Source organism: Danio rerio, chromosome 10, assembly GCF_049306965.1.
Source record: "Danio rerio strain Tuebingen ecotype United States chromosome 10, GRCz12tu, whole genome shotgun sequence".
In the NCBI taxonomy this organism is placed as follows: Eukaryota; Metazoa; Chordata; class Actinopteri; order Cypriniformes; family Danionidae; genus Danio; species Danio rerio.
The window spans coordinates 28,659,802-28,677,961 of NC_133185.1; the positions used below are offsets into that span (position 1 = coordinate 28,659,802).

Consider the following 18,160-nt stretch of genomic DNA (forward strand, 5'->3'; position numbering starts at 1 on the left):
GTGTATGTTTTAAGGCAATTGCTGTTTTTTAAATAATTATCAACACTGTTGTTTCAGAGATATTCAACAAGTGAAATATTAGTAAATATAAAGTCATCTGAACATGTGTTGCTCCATACTATCTAAGCTAGGCTGGTTAAGAACGATGTTTCATTTATTCGTCATTTCTCAGCATCACAAACACAACATAAAGATTTTGAAGCTCAAAACTCAATATTTGTTTTACTGCTGAATACTGTTTTTTTTCAAGGGTTTCAAAGGTTTTGTTGTGAAGTGAGGAACTAAATTACCCAGTTGTGTGTAGTGTCAGAATATTTGCATTTTTTAACATTTATTCAAGGAATAGGAATGAAATCTGATTTATTTACAATTTATCCATCACTGTAAAATGCTGGGTTCCACACAACAGAGTTGTGTTGGGAAAACATGAAGGAATTAAGTCAACTTATTAGTCCACATCTCTAGGATGTTTCAAAACACCTAAATATATACACTGCCCAATTTAAATGAGCACACACACATTTGATCTATTTCTCAGTGAATGTTACTGCATTTTTACTAAAACACACACCAAGTGGGGACCTGAAGCTCTGAGCGGCGTTTACCTATCCAACAGGGGACCTTAGCTGGAACACTGAATTTTTAATCATAATCTAACTTTATTTAATGTTAAACTTTAGGACAAACTTTGGCCACACTAATATATTTTTTGTTTAAAAACACGTTATTTGTTTCGGCCTTCTTTCCACACTGAGATGGCATTTTTAGGAAATGAAAAATGGATATTTATCATTTATTTATGAAAAATATGACAACGGCATTTTCGTGTTGCAGTGTGGACTGTGGAAACTGCTTTCATAATAAAGCTGCCAATGAACATCATCAAAAACATCTGCTTTAGATTAATGTCAGTTTGGTCATGCAATACATGAAGAAACAGAACAAACTGACAAAAACTCAATCCAGAACTTTGGCCACATCTCTAAGATGTTTCAGAACACCTAAATATATACACTGCCCAACTTAAATGAGCACACACACATTTGATCTATTTCTCAGTGAATGTTACTGCATTTTTACTAAAACACACACCAAGTGGGGACCTGAAGCTCTGAGCGGCGTTTACCTATCCAACAGGGGACCTTTTGAAACTTTTAACTTTAATTAACTTTATTTAAATGATAACATTTGAAGATTTAAACCTTTACTTATTATTAAATATTCTGAAAGAAACATTAAATGCTAAATAAATAATAGTTTTTTTTTTTTTTGATCGGGTTTCAGAGGTTTTGTTGTGAAGTGAGAAACTAAATTACCCAACTGTGTTCAGTTTCATTTTAGTGGTTAATGTCAAAATAATTAATTTTTTATATTTATTCGAAGTATAAGAATAAAGTCTGAGTTATTTACAATTTATCACGATTGACTGATGTATGTAGTATTTTCTTTTTCTTTTCTTTTTTTAAAGAAAAATACATGATTTTGTTTCTAATTACTGGTAAGCTGGTATGTTTTTTATTCTTTTAAGTATTTTTACAGTGTATGTTTTAAGGCAATTGCTGTTTTTTAAATAATTATCAACACTGTTGTTTCAGAGATATTCAACAAGTGAAATATTAGTAAATATAAAGTCATCTGAACATGTGTTGCTCCATACTATCTAAGCTAGGCTGGTTAAGAACGATGTTTCATTTATTCGTCATTTCTCAGCATCACAAACACAACATAAAGATTTTGAAGCTCAAAACTCAATATTTGTTTTACTGCTGAATACTGTTTTTTTTCAAGGGTTTCAAAGGTTTTGTTGTGAAGTGAGGAACTAAATTACCCAGTTGTGTGTAGTGTCAGAATATTTGCATTTTTTAACATTTATTCAAGGAATAGGAATGAAATCTGATTTATTTACAATTTATCCATCACTGTAAAATGCTGGGTTCCACACAACAGAGTTGTGTTGGGAAAACATGAAGGAATTAAGTCAACTTATTAGTCCACATCTCTAGGATGTTTCAAAACACCTAAATATATACACTGCCCAATTTAAATGAGCACACACACATTTGATCTATTTCTCAGTGAATGTTACTGCATTTTTACTAAAACACACACCAAGTGGGGACCTGAAGCTCTGAGCGGCGTTTACCTATCCAACAGGGGACCTTAGCTGGAACACTGAATTTTTAATCATAATCTAACTTTATTTAATGTTAAACTTTAGGACAAACTTTGGCCACACTAATATATTTTTTGTTTAAAAACACGTTATTTGTTTCGGCCTTCTTTCCACACTGAGATGGCATTTTTAGGAAATGAAAAATGGATATTTATCATTTATTTATGAAAAATATGACAACGGCATTTTCGTGTTGCAGTGTGGACTGTGGAAACTGCTTTCATAATAAAGCTGCCAATGAACATCATCAAAAACATCTGCTTTAGATTAATGTCAGTTTGGTCATGCAATACATGAAGAAACAGAACAAACTGACAAAAACTCAATCCAGAACTTTGGCCACATCTCTAAGATGTTTCAGAACACCTAAATATATACACTGCCCAACTTAAATGAGCACACACACATTTGATCTATTTCTCAGTGAATGTTACTGCATTTTTACTAAAACACACACCAAGTGGGGACCTGAAGCTCTGAGCGGCGTTTACCTATCCAACAGGGGACCTTTTGAAACTTTTAACTTTAATTAACTTTATTTAAATGATAACATTTGAAGATTTAAACCTTTACTTATTATTAAATATTCTGAAAGAAACATTAAATGCTAAATAAATAATAGTTTTTTTTTTTTTTGATCGGGTTTCAGAGGTTTTGTTGTGAAGTGAGAAACTAAATTACCCAACTGTGTTCAGTTTCATTTTAGTGGTTAATGTCAAAATAATTAATTTTTTATATTTATTCGAAGTATAAGAATAAAGTCTGAGTTATTTACAATTTATCACGATTGACTGATGTATGTAGTATTTTCTTTTTCTTTTCTTTTTTTAAAGAAAAATACATGATTTTGTTTCTAATTACTGGTAAGCTGGTATGTTTTTTATTCTTTTAAGTATTTTTACAGTGTATGTTTTAAGGCAATTGCTGTTTTTTAAATAATTATCAACACTGTTGTTTCAGAGATATTCAACAAGTGAAATATTAGTAAATATAAAGTCATCTGAACATGTGTTGCTCCATACTATCTAAGCTAGGCTGGTTAAGAACGATGTTTCATTTATTCGTCATTTCTCAACATCACAAACACAACATAAAGATTTTGAAGCTCAAAACTCAATATTTGTTTTACTGCTGAATACTGTTTTTTTTCAAGGGTTTCAAAGGTTTTGTTGTGAAGTGAGGAACTAAGGCCCCATTTACACTAGTGCGTTTTAGTTTTAAAACGGCGTTGTAGAATGAAAACGATCCGCGTCCACACTTGCGTTTTACCCAGCGTTTCTGAACAGCTCTCCGTCCACACCAAAACGCTGAAAACGCACATCACGTGACCACACACACACTCTCGGGCAAGCGCTCCAGCTTTTTAACCCAGATGAGAGCTCTGCTTGTCGGACTGCTCATCAAGCATCTCCCGCTGGATCTAATCTCACTATATTTGCTAAACGTGATATTTCATTCATGTTGTTGTCTTTATCTAACGACATAGGCCAATTCCCTGACGTTGGTCATTGGAATCTATTAAGTTACTTGTTCACGGGGAACATGTTTTGGTTAAGCGCAAAGATAAGTTAATGATTAATCCAGGTACATTGACTGATCGCTTGCCTTTATTTCCTACAATGTATAAACTTATTGTATGTTATACTTTTATAATTATCGATTATTAAAACTGATATTCAGCAGAAGAGAGGGTGTGTTTCGTATTTTCACTGAAATTGAAAGGAGGCAGTTGTAATCGGCTCCGTTTAGTTATAAATATCCACACAGTGAAGATTACGCTCATATATGCAGCACGACGCCTCAACATTTCTGCTGTCTGTTAAGTTGCTAATATTAAAAAGAAAATAGGCAGTTCCTTAAATCATGTTTACATTTTATTGTTGAGAAAGTGAAACAACGTAGCAAAGGTGATGTGAATGAAGTTATAAAGTACACTGTTCCCTTTGAAGATTTGCCCGTGTCCTCGGTATGTTTTCCATATCAAACTGAGAAGGGGGAGACTGCAGCCTTGATCAAAACTTGCGAAGTCTTAACTTACAAGAAGAGGATGCGAGACTGAACTGTGTGTGGGCTACTTAATATTCAGGAAAAGCCCCAATCAGAGAGGCGAACGTTTGCAGCCCCGCCTCCGTTTTCAGATGTCTCCGTCTTTCCCCATCCACACTGAGACGGAGCAGCAGCGTTTTAGAATGAAAACGGCCTCTCCAGCGTTTTCAAAAAGCTCCGTTTTCGGCGCTCGAGAACTCCGGCGTAGTGTGGACGGATGGCGTAACCGTAGCAAAACTTATGCGTTTTCAAACTAAAACGCACTAGTGTAAACGGGGCCTAAATTACCCAGTTGTGTGTAGTGTCAGAATAATTGCATTTTTTAACATTTATTCAAGGAATAGGAATGAAATCTGATTTATTTACAATTTATCCATCACTGTAAGGGCCTACTCACACTATGCCATCCGTACCGTGCCCAGGCCCGTTTCCCGGATCGTTTGAGAAGTGTGAGTGCGCTGAATCGCGCTCAAGCACCGTTCACTTAGCCGGCCCTGGCCCGGTTGGAAGAGGTGTGCCTGAGCGCGGTACACTTGGGTTTTGGCGCGGTACGCTTGTGTGTGAGTGCAAAACGCGCCAAAGCCCGAAACCGAAAGCGAGACGTGACTTTTAAGGGACTGTTTGATATGGATTTATTAATCATTCTTACTGTTCAGTGAACGCAACCTGCCGTAGTTAATTAAAGACGCAAACTCCATACAGCGTGACAGCTGCGCGCCTTCAGCAGACCTCCTCATTCCTGCAGCACGAGGGCTTTATGATTGTTTATGAACGCCAAAAGTGGCGGATCTGAAAAACTCGTCAAAAATCCAATTCAAGTTATCTACAACTGTAATTCGACTATTAGTACATTAATTAGAAATATATTCAAATATATTTGTAAATATCTCTAAATATGATGAATTAAAGATATCTCCAAATGTATTATGACTAGTAAAAACTCAGAGATATCTTGAATTGGATTTTTGACGAGTCAAAACTCAGTTAGAGATATCTGCAAATATTTTTCAATGGAAGTCAATGGAGGAATATGACTAGTCATAATATATTTGCAGATATCTCCAATCTGATTTCGTACTAGTACAATTGTAATTGCAGATATCTCTAATTGTTATTCTGACTAGTGGAATTATAATTATGAGTAGTCAAAATATAATTAGAGATATCTCTAAATATATTTATGGAGTCAGAACAAAGATTTAAATGCTAAAAAGGCTTGCCATAGAGAGCGCTTCTGAACAGCGCAGCAGCGATGACGTAAGCGTGCCGAGGCCCGATATGGTGTGAGCGCGGGCCGTCGGGGGAGACGGGAGGGGGAACAAGCGTGCTTTGGCCCGGTTCGAGGCAATTGTACCTAGTGTGAGTACGGCCTAAAATGCTGGGTTCCACACAATAGAGTTGTGTTGGGAAAACATGAAGGAATTAAGTCAACTTATTAGTCCCCCCCCCCTGTTTATTTGTAGCACGTCAGCTTGAAATAGCAATTTACATTTCCAAACATTATTTTTGTCATTAATTGTAATTATACAGTGAGATTACTGTCTGCACAAGCAGTCTGACAACAGCCAGTGCTCCACACAGAGATCTGATCTGATCATCATCCAGTCTGTCTGGAAATACATAAAGAAACAGAACAAACTGACACAAGCTCAATCAGAAGAACTTTGGCCACATCTCTAGGATGTTTCAAAACACCTAAATATATACACTGCCCAATTTAAATGAGCACACACACATTTGATCTATTTCTCAGTGAATGTTACTGCATTTTTACTAAAACACACACCAAGTGGGGACCTGAAGCTGCTTTCATAATAAAGCTGCCAATGAACATCAGCAAAAACATCTGCTTTAGATTAATGTCAGTTTGGTCATCATCCAGTCTGCAGCTGGCTCACATTACTTATATGACCTAAGGATGTTCAATTTTATGTTGTTTTATTTCCCTGATTGACAACTTACACTTGTTAACCAGTCCTTACCTGTTAGTGACATGTACCTTTGGAATTAAATCTAACCAATATAATGCACAATATTGACATCATGGGTCAATGATTCATTCAGTCATGACCACTAGTAGCATTTAACTTCATATTAATTTAATATAATATAATAAATACAATTAAATGAAGTACAACAATGAAACATGTTACCTACACTGAGATGTGATATGTTTTTTAGGTTTAGGTCCACAGTTTGTGCACAATGCTCTTATGTTGTAAAATCAAAGCCACATATTGCAACAGCAACAAAACACTGTGGAACGTCTGATCAACACTAGAAAAATCTCTTGAAATCAGTACTGACCCTGATAAAGCAGACATATTCACTCACAGATTCACTTTTCCACTAACAGCCACAGTTCAGCTTCTGGAATTGGTTCGCATGAACATTTTTAAACCATCAAAGTGGATTTTTAATATAATTATCTTTTTAGTATCATCTGTGTTGTCTTGTATGTCAAATATTGAAAGGTTAGCAGTGTCTTCATGAGTGTGAAATTTGGTTTATGATATTGTGACTTTGCTGAGGTATGTGTGTGTTACTGACGCGTCTGAGAGTGTGTCTTCTCTGTATAGAGATGTAAATGAGCAGCGGGGGTCAAGACAGTGGAGGAGGGGGTCAGCAGCAACACAACCTCTGCTAGCCTCTCTTCACTTTAATCTGCTATAAATCTCTTGAATTTAACCGTCTTTGTTGAACAAAATGGCAGTGATGCTCAAAAAATTACAGCATTAATCAAAAGCTGATGAAGATATATAATAAACTATTTTCTTTTGGTTTCTTTATTTTCATGTTCTCTGTTCTATAGTTGATGATAATCTGAGCTGCGAGCAGATGGAAATTGAAAAAATGTTCATGCCTGAACATTTTTAAACCATCAAAGTGGATTTTTTTATACAATTACCTTTTTAGTTTTATCTGTGTTGTCTTTTATATCAAATATTTAAACGTTACTTTAAATAATCAGATCACTATTAATTACTACCACTGACAAAGTCTTTCTGTACTTTTTGCATATGGAACTGTTCTCTGTAGTGTGTGTTGTATACTGAAGCGTCTGAGAGTGTGTCTGCTCTGTATAGAGATGTAGATGAGCAGTGGGGGTTACAGTGGTGTGGTCAGCAGCAACACAAACCTCTAACTCTGTCTCTAACCTCCAACTGTCTGTGTTTCTCAAAATGACAATCATGACAATTCAAAAATAGGAAACAAAAACACTTTTTAACATTTAAAGAAAAAAGTGATGAAGATATATCATAAACACTTTTATTTTTGTTTCTTTGATTGTATGTGCTCTGTTCTATAGTTCAGGATATCTCAAGCCCTGTCTACACAGCAACGATTGTTATATTTATTTTTTGATTTTTTGCAGATTTATAAAGTTTTGCATTCATACTAGTATTATTTCAAGAAATGGGAGAACGAGTTAAAATGGTGTAATACCTATAAAGGTGTATACCACACCTATATGCTGGATACAGTAAACTCACAGAAGAGTCATTAACATGCAGAGTACAGGCAGAAACAGAAGATGATAGCAAAGACACAACCAAGCACAGAGTTAACACCGGTTTACCATGTTGTTATAGTAGTGTAAATAAACTTAGCAGTGCCTGCAGCACAAACACAGCTCTGTAATCTGTCAATGAGTTTGTTTACATAGACATCAGTAATCTAATTATGTTTCTTAATCAGAATAAGGCATTGATATGATTCAGGAGTTTACATGAGTTGATTTTTGAATGCTCCTTTCATGATCCCATTTGACATGTTATAGCACATTGCTGGATTATCATCATTACATCAGCATTAGATGCTAGTTTCCTCCTGCATTTTACACAACAACAAGTTAGTGTTCATCTTTGTACCATATGTTATTTTTGGTATTTTGTTAATAATTTTGCGACAAGTTCAACTGCAGTTAATTTCTTACACTATGAGTGCAAACAGCTGATGGCGGATACAAATTCTCCACCATCAGGCCACCTCTGCCATTTCAGTCACTAACTTTTCATTCATGGCCCATGACAAACTCACTTCAGTCAAGACACTTCATAAAGTCCATTTCTTCCAGAGTTACAGGTTTTTACTCTGTAAGCCATTGTTCAAAAAGTTCATTTCAGGACAGCACCAGTGTTGTGTAAACCATAGCTCGAAATGACATTAATCCTTATTTATCCATTTTAAATAAGTTTAATTCCAAATGTACATTTCTAATCATGTCACTAACAGGTAAGGACTGGTTAACAAGTGTAAGTTTTCAATCAGGAAAATAAAACAAAATAAACATTATTATTTTATTTCTGTTTGTTAAGCAGTCTTTAGCTGAAAATGTAATTTGAATTCAATTAAATTAAAATGGATATGTGTCTGTGACTGGTTTTGCAGGGGTATAGTTGTAAATAAATGATAAACAGCAGCATAAAGAACATGAGGATTCACAGATCATCAAAAGTCACATGATAGTAAAATCGTCTGACTTTAGTAATCTTTGTTGCCATTTTTGTGCTGAAGCACAACTATTCTGTGATTTAGTGTATCTTGCTACTCTGTCTGCTTGTTTTACTCTATAAGGTGTAGCATACACATCACACCATTTTAACCAGTTTCCCCATTTCCATCTGCTCGCAACCCTTGAAACAATGCTTGTATGAATGCAAAAAACCCCAAAACAATTATTGCTGTGGACAGGGCCTGAGATCTCAGATTATCATCAACTATAGAACAGAGAACATGAAAATAAAGAAACCAAAAGAAAATAGTTTATTATATATCTTCATCAGCTTTTGATTAATGCTGTAATTTTTTGAGCATCACTGCCATTTTGTTCAACAAAGACGGTTAAATTCAAGAGATTTATAGCAGATTAAAGTGAAGAGAGGCTAGCAGAGGTTGTGTTGCTGCTGACCCCCTCCTCCACTGTCTTGACCCCCGCTGCTCATTTACATCTCTATACAGAGAAGACACACTCTCAGACGCGTCAGTAACACACACATACCTCAGCAAAGTCACAATATCATAAACCAAATTTCACACTCATGAAGACACTGCTAACCTTTCAATATTTGACATACAAGACAACACAGATGATACTAAAAAGATAATTATATTAAAAATCCACTTTGATGGTTTAAAAATGTTCATGCGAACCAATTCCAGAAGCTGAACTGTGGCTGTTAGTGGAAAAGTGAATCTGTGAGTGAATATGTCTGCTTTATCAGGGTCAGTACTGATTTCAAGAGATTTTTCTAGTGTTGATCAGACGTTCCACAGTGTTTTGTTGCTGTTGCAATATGTGGCTTTGATTTTACAACATAAGAGCATTGTGCACAAACTGTGGACCTAAACCTAAAAAACATATCACATCTCAGTGTAGGTAACATGTTTCATTGTTGTACTTCATTTAATTGTATTTATTATATTATATTTAATTAATATGAAGTTAAATGCTACTAGTGGTCATGACTGAATGAATCATTGACCCATGATGTCAATATTGTGCATTATATTGGTTAGATTTAATTCCAAAGGTACATGTCACTAACAGGTAAGGACTGGTTAACAAGTGTAAGTTGTCAATCAGGGAAATAAAACAACATAAAATTGAACATCCTTAGGTCATATAAGTAATGTGAGCCAGCTGCACATTTCCAAGTCAACAAATATCTGTGACATTATCGCGGTGTTTGCCAGGGTTCACTTTGGGTGCACGCGACATGCTTTCGGCTGGCAGAGCGCACAATTTTTTTCCAGACTCAAGCGAACAGTTTTTTACAGCATTTAATTAAATTTTTTTTTTAATTAATTTAATTTACTTTATTGCCAACACTGATGTTTAAGAGATCACTGCTACATGCACAGACCTGTTGCTGTTTATGACTTTCTGCTGTTTAAAACTTTCTTATTCATTTTATTTTAATATTATTTTGCATTATTATTTTAAAAATGTTTTATTTCATTATTAGTTACAGCTGCCTAAAAACGTTTAGTTGTTAAAAGCACTTATTGCACATTTTGACTTGTTGGATTGCAAGTTGCTCACACAGACACAGACACAAGAAACATAGCTACAAATTTTTGAATGAAATCAAGGAAAAGTTTATTTAAAATCCACACACAGTCTTGAACTGAGGGCATGTTATGTGCTTTCGCTGAACTCCTGACAATGGAAATGCTTTTCAAAGTGATAAACTGTCAAGCTGAGTTTACCTGCAAAATAGCATAAGCTCACTAATAGAGCACCCCAGACCAGCCCCCCAACCCCACCCATCCCCACCCCCCTTGCAGTAGTGCAATTCCACCCTCAGTGAAAAGTGGCTCCAGGCTACAGGTTGACAACAATAAAATCAATAACATTAAATAATACTTTTCAAATAAGTTGCTTTCACTTTCTGTAAATTTAAAATCACAATAAACATATATAGTTTGGTGAAGGAAAAAAGGTGGTATTAAAGGTAAAATTAAGAAATTTGTAAAATTTTAAAGTGGCTAAAACCAAAGTCATAACAAGGCATTCAATAACTGAGAGGCCCAAGCAGAATAGACTTTGTTGCTTGAAAAGTTTAGACATGCATCTAAAATAAGCTAATATCAATTATTTGACACACTGATGCTCCATTTACATAGACTATTACAGTTATGACTCAACACTGATAGTCCACATCACAAGCTCTCAGGGATATAGAGCATGATACCCTTGAGTCAAATTCCTCTTAATCGAAATTATTCTGTTGTGCACAAAGTATTTAACTGCTTTCCAATCTCTTCCATTATCCTTTAAAATTGTATTTTTGTTTAAGCATTTTTCACAGTCCACTTTTCCAGGAGTCTTCATTTCTTTAAAGTTGCTCTTGAAATAGTGTTCTATGACTTTCCTCTCTGTTTCTGACCAGGGCTTTTTGGGGTTTCCTAATAAAGAAGGAGAGGAGAAAGAAATTTAGTTGGTTATTAAATATACGAAGAAATGAATATGTAAAATGCAATGTCAGTATTACAGAGTTATACAAGTTGAAAACACAAAAGACAGTGTTCAATTGTAAAAAGAAATGCTTAGAACTTCTGTATTTTAGTGTACAGAATCACATACGTTTTTGACTGAAGGACAATAGTGGATTACTCATTTGTCCAATCACCTCACGAGAGTCTGCAGCCTTTCCAGAGTCGAGATCCCTAATTTCAGAAAGATCTTTCTCTTTGTCAGCATTTTCTGAAACATGGAGAAGCAACCCTTACTTAAAATTGCACACTAAATTAAAGCCATATTGCATTTAAGTATATAATTCCTAACTCAATATTAGTAATTATTATATTAAAAAATGACAACTTAAAACTTACCGCCTCGGCTTGTCTGTTTTTTAGAATTACCATCCTCTGAGTCTGAGCTGGAGCCCTCTTCAGCTGAAATGATTAAATATTATTTATATTATGTTAAATTGACTAAGTTTTACCAAGTGTGAAGTATTTCCCTTGTTTATAAAGCACAATACACAGAAATCATTTACTTACAGTTTATGTTAGGTGTTATGTCCTCCAAAGATTGTCCTTTATATTTGCTTATTCCACTTTGCAAGGCAAAAAGAATTCTGCTGACTTTTGCCATTTGCAACGTTTCTTCAGGGAGTCTATAAAACTCCCTATGGACATCGATGTCATGTCCCATAAATGTGGCAAGCTGGTCAAGTTCATGTGTTTTTAAGTTGAGTAACTGAGAAACTGTAGCCACATGTTTTCTCAATTTAGTAGAAGTGATGTTCTCTGGATGTTTAGCCCCACAGCTTTTAGCATAACGCTTTAAGCTGTCACATCCACGCATGTTCTCTAGTGATCCATAATTGGGACGGGCAAATATGTAAGGGTTAGCTTGAGAAATCCCAGCATCTTCTCTTGTTTTGATTAGAAGTTCTACTGATTCCTTTACATTTGCTGGTAATAATATTGGAACTTTCCGACCCCTCTTTCCTCTTATTTCTATTCTGGTGAGATTCTCACATAATTTCTTTTCAAACGGTGATAGACTCTCCAAAATATCATCCTGTATGTTGAGGTCGTTTCTCTGCAGATAGGTTTTGACCTCCATTCTAGAAACTTCGCCTTCACGACGCCGATTAAACAAAATTAACTGTGAAAGAGTGACTTGGGAGAGATTACTCCATGAGCTTTTGGATGGATGGTCATTGAGTTCTTGTTTGTTGACCTCCTCAAGATACTTTAAATGCTTTTGAAGCTTCCTGATGTCTTCTGCTAGAGGTAGTATTTGTGCACTATTCCATTTTTTCTGGTATAGTGTTTTTAGTGCATTTGATGACACATGGATTGTCCATTCCAGTTCAATTAGCTTATTAAAGTGCTCTGCTCGTCCCTTTAAAGCTTCATCTTCGTGGCGTAAAGCCTCCCCTTGCAAAATTTGTGCCACTTTAATAAGAGAATGTCGTAGTTTAAGTGCTGTTGATGGAACTGAAAATCTATTTGTTGATCCGTCAAATCCGGTCATCTTTTTCACAGCTTCAAGTACTGTGTTAAACTTTGCTGGGTTGATCAAGTCCTTCAAAGTAACAATGTCCTTGTCAATGGATCTTGCCACAAGAAGTAGTCTGGCAAGTTCCCTCATCTTATTTCTGATGTCAGCGCGGTATCGTCCAACTTCACCATTCTTTAGGAACATTCTTTCACCTAATGACAAAATTAATGTGTCTGATTTTACCACCTGGGTTACAGCATCATATGTCATGTCTCCAATAATCTTTTGAAGTCCAGCTGAAATTGTTGAGTCCATGGGCAACAGCAGGGAACAGCTTGCCTGAACCTTCCGCCTCACCAGAATATTCTCTTTTTTTTGTAACTTGCAACGTTTATGATGCCTCCAGAGGTCAGTTTTGACATACATACCAAAGCAAAACTTGCAAGGCAGGTAGTCAGTTGCTACTGACACATTCAAAGCTTGCCTTTTTGGTATGATCTCCCCTTTTCCTGTGGATAGGACTGCACTATTATGGTGGAAATTTCCCAGGTTCCGTACTTTAGTTAATAAAAGATTTCGCATGCTTGAGCCTTGCTTATGTGACAATGCCTTTGCAACTTCAACTTCTCCATGATGTTTTTGTTTGAGATGTCTTGTTATTTTTGCATATGGCTTTTCACAGTAAAGGCAGACATTCTTTTTGTCGTAGATCCGTTGGCATGGTTTGTTTGAGGACGTTTTCACCTTAATCATATGTTGATTTTGACAATCATTAGCACTTTCATCCATTTCTGTCATTGTCTTCTTAAGTGGTTTACCACGGATGGCTTTTTGTGCTTCTATTTTCCCTTGTACTTCTTTTGTTTCGCTTACTTCTTCTTCATCATTATCCTCTTTTTCTTCCTCTTCTTCTTCTTCACCCTCCTCTTTTTCTCCCTCTTCTTCTTCTTCCGACATTTCCACGAAAAGGGAAAGCTGTTGATCCATGTTGTTCTGAAATTCATAAACATTTGCATGTAATTACTTTGCAACAGTCTCTGCGTTATTCCAAATCAATGGTTATGTAAATAAACACTTAATTACCATTTCACATTTAGAGCATTCTTCTTCATTGTTGGATAATGATGATTCCGTCACATCATCGCAAACATTCTCTGGGATGTCCATCTCATTGTGTTGTTGAGGCAAGGAATTATCCATATTGGCTATTTCCTGTAAAACAAGTGTAAGAAATACGTAACTCTTGATTTAGTCCTGCTGTCATGTTTTCACTTAGAAAGTCAAATAAAGAAACTAAATAAATTACATAGAAACTATAACTTAGAAACATAAAATAAATAGAAACTATATACATTTACCATGACCTCTGTGGATGAGGTCTTTATGAAACTTTATGAAATAAATAGCTTTATGAAATAAATTGCTCACATTATATAACTGCAAATTTACATACATGTCTCCATGGGCAGTCAGGATCTCCATAGTCAAAGACAATTTCTTCTCCTGCAGGGATTTTTGTAGTTGCAAACGCACATAAATGTGGTCTTTTCTCACCATCACATATCTGTTGTTCACAAACAAACAAACACACACACGCACAAATAATCATCATATAAGTAGTCATGTATTGTGTATGAATATATATATATATATATATAAAATACATTATAGCTGTTTGGCTTGATGATATGAAACTGTAGGTATAAATTAATACAAGTAAATAATACAAAGATGGACTTACTATTTTAATTTTGCTGTTCGGCTTAATGTGATCATCGTTAATGAATCGTCCAAGTCGTTCTGTGTCTTTACTGCCATCAACACTGTGTGAATATAATTTATGACAAAATGATTGTAAGTTTAAAGCAAACATACAAACTATATATATATATATATATATATATATATATATATATATATATATATATATATATATATATATATATGAACAATTCATCTTATCATAGAACAATCATCTTACCAATATAAATGTCCCTGGTAGGAGTAGAAGTACAGAAACGCGGCATCTTCAGCTGAGTACTCTTTAAACAGAGCCTCTCCTTCAGATCCAGTTATGTGTCTTCCAGCATACTCAAGCAGGAATTCTCCTGGCTCAATGTCTTTGCAGGCAATTACTCCATAACCTAATAAATAGAGTATAAGTGATTATAACCCTGTGCGACACAAATATATATATATATATATATATATATATATATATATATATATATATATATATATATATATATATATATATATATATATATATATATATATATATATATATATATATAAACAGCAAACAAAATGTGTTCACCTTTTAGATGTTGTTATTAGAGTCCTCCAATTCACAAATAAATGTGTTTTTGCATTTGCAACATTTTAGGAAGTTTTTAGGGAAATGTTTTTTTGTCTGAACAAATGCAAACAACATCCTTACAGGTGGTACTGCTTATGAAGCCCATAACTGTATAGCTTATATGTGACCCTGGACCACAAACCAACCTTATGTTGCATGGGTATATTTTTGGCAAAAACCAAAATTGCATCGCATGAGTTAAAATAATAGATTTGACTTTATTCCCAAAAATCAATAAAACATTAAGTTATTTTCCATTGACAATTTCTTACCATAAATACATCAAAACTGAATTCATGACTAGTAATATGCATTGCTAAGAGGTAAACCAAGTTTTAGAGCTAAGTTTTAAACCACTTTTAAAATAGAGTAAACTTTTTCTCAATATTTAGATTTTTTGCTCCCTCAGATTTCTGAAGTAATTGTTTTTCTGACAAATAATGTCCTGTTTCAACAAACCATAAATCAATGCAAAGCTAATTTATTCTTATTTTTCAGAAAAATGTATACAATTGACACTTATGACTGGTTTTCTGTAAGGTCGCAATGATATGGTTTTGTGTAAGTCATATTGTTGTGAAAAAGTAAAATAGTTTATATAAAAGGTTCATACTGTATTTACAAGTGTGATTAAGTAAATGCTTATCTGTGTAGCCATATTCAGTAAAAATAGTCTACATTGTGTATGTCTAGATTTACAATGTATGTGACATCATAATACAGGAGCATTCTGGCTGGTGCAGTCTAAACAGGAAAAACACTAATTGTATAGAAATAATTTGAAAGAAAATCAATCCCAATCATACTTTAATGTTTTAAAGATTTCACACATTCCACATCCACACACTAATGTCTTTTTATATATGTTAATCAAATTCGTTGTTAGATGGGATTTACAGTCTTACAGTGCTGGAGGCAGAATCTTGAATGATAACTTACCTTTCTCTTGACTTATAACTTTTTTCTGAAAGATGTCTTTATCTGTTCCAGAAGCAATAAATTCCAAAGCTTCCTTTTCCGCACAGACTCTTCTAGGTCTCATATTCCTATGAAATATGTTAAAACATATTTAGGGTACAGTGCATTTGACCATATTGATATATTTTCTTTTACCTGTTTTCCGATTTACTTTTATTAAAAGGTGCTATATAAATAAAGCTTTACTTACATTACTGACTTACAAAAAAAATTATAATAAAAATTAGTATATAGTAAAAATTCACCAAAGCACTACATTGCATTTTTAACAAACATTTTATCATGTTAGCATTTAGATATTATTATAATATAAATTGAGAATGTGCAACTTACCTTTTCTGTCTTAAATGACAAAGTTGGATGAAATATGGCCTCAGTAGACTTTTCTTTGTATGGTCTATTTAGTAGGTTGAAAAATCTCCAATGTAGTAATCTACAAGCAGTTTTGTCCTCCAAAGTTGTTATTTGTTACTTAGCAAAAAAGTTAATGGAGGTTCTGTTAAGTACCCAGAATATATATTCACACAAACCGACCCAGCTACTGTATCTGGATCATGATTGGATAAGACTCAAATAGCCCCATTAATGTTGGTATAGTCATGCAAATTTCAGTAGGAACGAATGGGGGTTCAAAACATTGGTAACTGGTTAGTTTTAATTTGACTAATCTTATAAAATGTTAAACTGGCAGTAAATAATTAAAAAAAATGCATTTGTCATATTTTTCATAAATAAATGATAAATATCCATTTTTCATTTCCTAAAAATGCCATCTCAGTGTGGAAAGAAGGCCAAAACAAATATGTGTTTTAAACAAAAAATATATTAGTGTGGCCAAAGTTTGTCCTAAAGTTTAACATTAAATAAAGTTAGATTATGATTAAAAATTCAGTGTTCCAGCTAAGGTCCCCTGTTGGATAGGTAAACGCCGCTCAGAGCTTTAGGTCCCCACTTGGTGTGTGTTTTAGTAAAAATGCAGTAACATTCACTGAGAAATAGATCAAATGTGTGTGTGCTCATTTAAATTGGGCAGTGTATATATTTAGGTGTTTTGAAACATCCTAGAGATGTGGACTAATAAGTTGACTTAATTCCTTCATGTTTTCCCAACACAACTCTGTTGTGTGGAACCCAGCATTTTACAGTGATGGATAAATTGTAAATAAATCAGATTTCATTCCTATTCTTTGAATAAATGTTAAAAAATGCAAATATTCTGACACTACACACAACTGGGTAATTTAGTTCCTCACTTCACAACAAAACCTTTGAAACCCTTGAAAAAAAACAGTATTCAGCAGTAAAACAAATATTGAGTTTTGAGCTCCAAAATCTTTATGTTGTGTTTGTGATGCTGAGAAATGACGAATAAATGAAACATCGTTCTTAACCAGCCTAGCTTAGATAGTATGGAGCAACACATGTTCAGATGACTTTATATTTACTAATATTTCACTTGTTGAATATCTCTGAAACAACAGTGTTGATAATTATTTAAAAAACAGCAATTGCCTTAAAACATACACTGTAAAAATACTTAAAAGAATAAAAAACATACCAGCTTACCAGTAATTAGAAACAAAATCATGTATTTTTCTTTAAATAAAATACTACATACAGTCAATCGTGATAAATTGTAAATAACTCCTTCAAATAAATGCAAAGAAATATTAAACACTAAAATGACACTAAACTAAATTATTCTTTTGACTAGAAAGAAAAATTTTAACCAATCAGTTTACAGTGTACTAATGGCCTGTTTATCTGGGCTTTACTGGCGATAATGGTCAGAAATGTTGGACCATTATTGCCTTTTTAGCATATCAGTAGAGGACACAAACCAGCCAGACAGTAATGTGTGTATTGTGAAATGGGCTAAATCTAAAAAATAGAGTCAGCATGCTTGTGTTTGCTTTATAATTTAGCAAGGTAAAAAAAAGCTTTGACTCCTATTTTGAATCATCAGGCAGAAATGTTTGTAAAATAGTATGTATTATGTAACACTCTTAGTAAATATAACACACATACACACACAAACACTGCAGAGTACTATATACTTTGTCAAATAAAATACAAACCTTTAAATATATATTTGCTTATTTAATTGAAGTATGACTTGAACGGTTTTTATTTTTGTGCAATG

At 34.1% G+C, this 18,160-nt stretch overlaps 2 protein-coding genes across 19 annotated transcripts in view; both read right to left on the minus strand.

The window, feature by feature from the left end:
* Positions 1-18,160, minus strand: part of cadm2a (cell adhesion molecule 2a) — an 877,490-nt gene that overhangs the window by 506,136 nt on the left and 353,194 nt on the right.
* On the minus strand, positions 10,298-16,506 carry LOC141376364 (uncharacterized). 2 transcript variants are annotated; one of them, XM_073914700.1, is made up of 10 exons: positions 16,351-16,506; positions 15,979-16,085; positions 14,662-14,824; positions 14,422-14,503; positions 14,134-14,244; positions 13,764-13,892; positions 11,729-13,673; positions 11,558-11,620; positions 11,310-11,429; positions 10,298-11,131 (listed from the first exon to the last, which is right to left on the minus strand). In XM_073914700.1, exons 2-10 carry the CDS (start codon positions 16,079-16,081, stop codon positions 10,896-10,898), a joined length of 2,952 nt encoding a protein of 983 aa, XP_073770801.1. In that variant the 5' UTR covers positions 16,082-16,085; positions 16,351-16,506; the 3' UTR covers positions 10,298-10,895. The 2 variants fall into 2 exon arrangements, with proteins under 2 accessions (XP_073770801.1, XP_073770802.1); XM_073914701.1 differs by having other exon boundaries at positions 14,071-14,244.